Below are 1,865 nucleotides of genomic sequence, written 5' to 3'. Positions count from 1 at the left end.
GGTTAGTTTGGATGAATCACGGGTGGCAGAGCCAGTGGGTCATGCCAACAGGGAAACAATGTCTCCTCACCCCCCGGGCGGTGCGCAAACGGCGTGGAACGGGGCGTGGAACGGGGCGGGCGCGGCGGCGGGCGCGGCGGCGCGCACAGAGGTGATGCAGATCGTCGGTGCACTCGAGGTCCTCGGCCACGCCTGCGACGCGGCGGTCGGGATGAGGCGCCGCGCGCCGCTGTCTCCGAGAGCGGGCGGCGGCGGCGGCGGCACCGAAGACGCGCACCAGCTGCGGCACGTAGTCCGACTGCAGCAGCAACTCAACGAGGCGCGCTCGCCGGAACGGCGGCACCTGGCGGAGGGAGCCAAGTGGCGGTGGCGGTGGGCAAAGGCGATCCGGAGAGGGCCTGCGCGAGCGCGAGCTCGCGAACGCACGCGAGCTGGGCACAGCGCGGGGCGACGGGGGCCCCTCGCCCCCCCCCCCCACGCCGCTTCTGCCGCCCACCCTCCCCCCGTCGGTGAGTCCTCGTCGGTGAGTGCTGAGCTCTCGGCCACCCGCGCGCGCAGAGCGAGGCAGCGGCGGGGCGCGCGCCACCTCGCTTAGAAGGTCGGCGATTGCTGCGACATTGCGCAGCTCGGCAGCCGGCAGCTGCAGCGCTGTGTCGGCGCCGGCGCTGCCCGCCGTGCTGCTCGCCCCTTCGGCGTCGCTCGTGCCGCCCGCGCCGTCCGGCTCACGGCCCTGCAGCGAGCAGATTTGCTCCCAGAGGTCCGTGCAACCCTCCGCCTGATTTACGGGCACCGCACGTGATCAACGGGCCGGCGCCGAGAGCGAGCGAGTCTATGGGCCAGGCGCTGAGCGTGGCTGTGCGCGAGGAGGCATCCGGTGACGCGCGCACGTCTTGAAAGCTCAGCGCGTAGTCCACGCCCGTCTCTGGCTCGTTCCAGGAGACAATCGTCTCTGCGGCGCAGGCAGAGGGCACGCGGTCGGTGCATAGGGGGAGGGTGCGCCGGCGCCGGCACGAGAGGGCCGCGCCTTGCTGCCGCTGGTAGATGTCCTCCATGTGCACCCGCGCCTGCAGCAGCACCTGGCTGCCGTCATCCTCGCTGACGACGACGACAAAGGCCGCCTCGTCCTCCTGCGCGCGAGAGCGGCGAGCGTGAGCCAGGATCGCTGCGCCGGCCGCCGCGGCCGACGAGCACAGCCAGGAGCCGACTCGCGCGCGACCGACGAGCACAGCCAGGAGCCGACTCGCGGCAGCGACCCCGCGCCCTGGATCCCCCCTAGGTGAGAGTGTGCGTACCGGCGAGTATTGCACTGCCGCGTGGCCGGTCCCCCGATCGTCCCACTGGCCGTTGCTGTTGAGGCAGTACACCTTGGCACGGTGGCGAGAGTCGTCCGACTCGGCCTCCGCCATGTGCCGTATCTGATCACTGCTCTGCGGCTGCTGCGTTGCTGCACAGCGCGCGCGCCATGACTCGCCTGCCCTTCACACCCCGGTACTCACGACTTGTTCGGTAGACGCCGGAGGCCGGTATGCGAGTATGGCCAGTCAGTGCACCAGACTTACATATATGTTCTCAGAGGCGGTTTGAGCCTAATAACGGCAGTATTATTGGGAGAGAGTGTTGTTGCAGTATTGGGAGAAAAAGTATTATCCTGGGGTGTGGGGGCCTGACTGAGGGAGGGTGCAGAGGATGTAGAATGTAGAGCGCTGTAGAGCTGTAGAGCTGTAGAGCGCTGTAGAGCTGTAGAGCTCTACGTCCGGCGCGGGACGGACTGCCTGCGTTGTAGAGCGATGTAGAGCGCGAATTCACAGTGAAATCACTAAGTAAATCGCGGAACGTATAGACTCTACGACGACCCAGTCGTACAA

At 68.0% G+C, this 1,865-nt stretch overlaps 1 protein-coding gene across 1 annotated transcript in view; it reads right to left on the bottom strand.

Annotated features, from left to right (window-relative positions):
- EMIHUDRAFT_223819 (hypothetical protein) overlaps window positions 1-1,406 on the bottom strand; it is a gene marked incomplete at both ends in the record, with an annotated part of 4,512 nt that extends 3,106 nt beyond the window's left edge. The window contains 4 exons of the mRNA XM_005791353.1: window positions 278-343; window positions 587-775; window positions 888-1,127; window positions 1,293-1,406. Of these exons, the coding sequence (XP_005791410.1) occupies window positions 278-343; window positions 587-775; window positions 888-1,127; window positions 1,293-1,406 (609 nt within the window). The remainder of the gene's footprint in view (window positions 1-277; window positions 344-586; window positions 776-887; window positions 1,128-1,292) is intronic.
- Window positions 1,407-1,865: the final 459 nt, after the last annotated feature.

Source organism: Emiliania huxleyi (assembly GCF_000372725.1).
Source record: "Emiliania huxleyi CCMP1516 unplaced genomic scaffold EMIHUscaffold_113, whole genome shotgun sequence".
Lineage (NCBI taxonomy): Eukaryota > Haptophyta > Isochrysidales > Noelaerhabdaceae > Emiliania > Emiliania huxleyi.
Note: the sequence above shows the minus strand (reverse complement) of the source record. Positions and strands in the feature narration are given on the sequence as shown.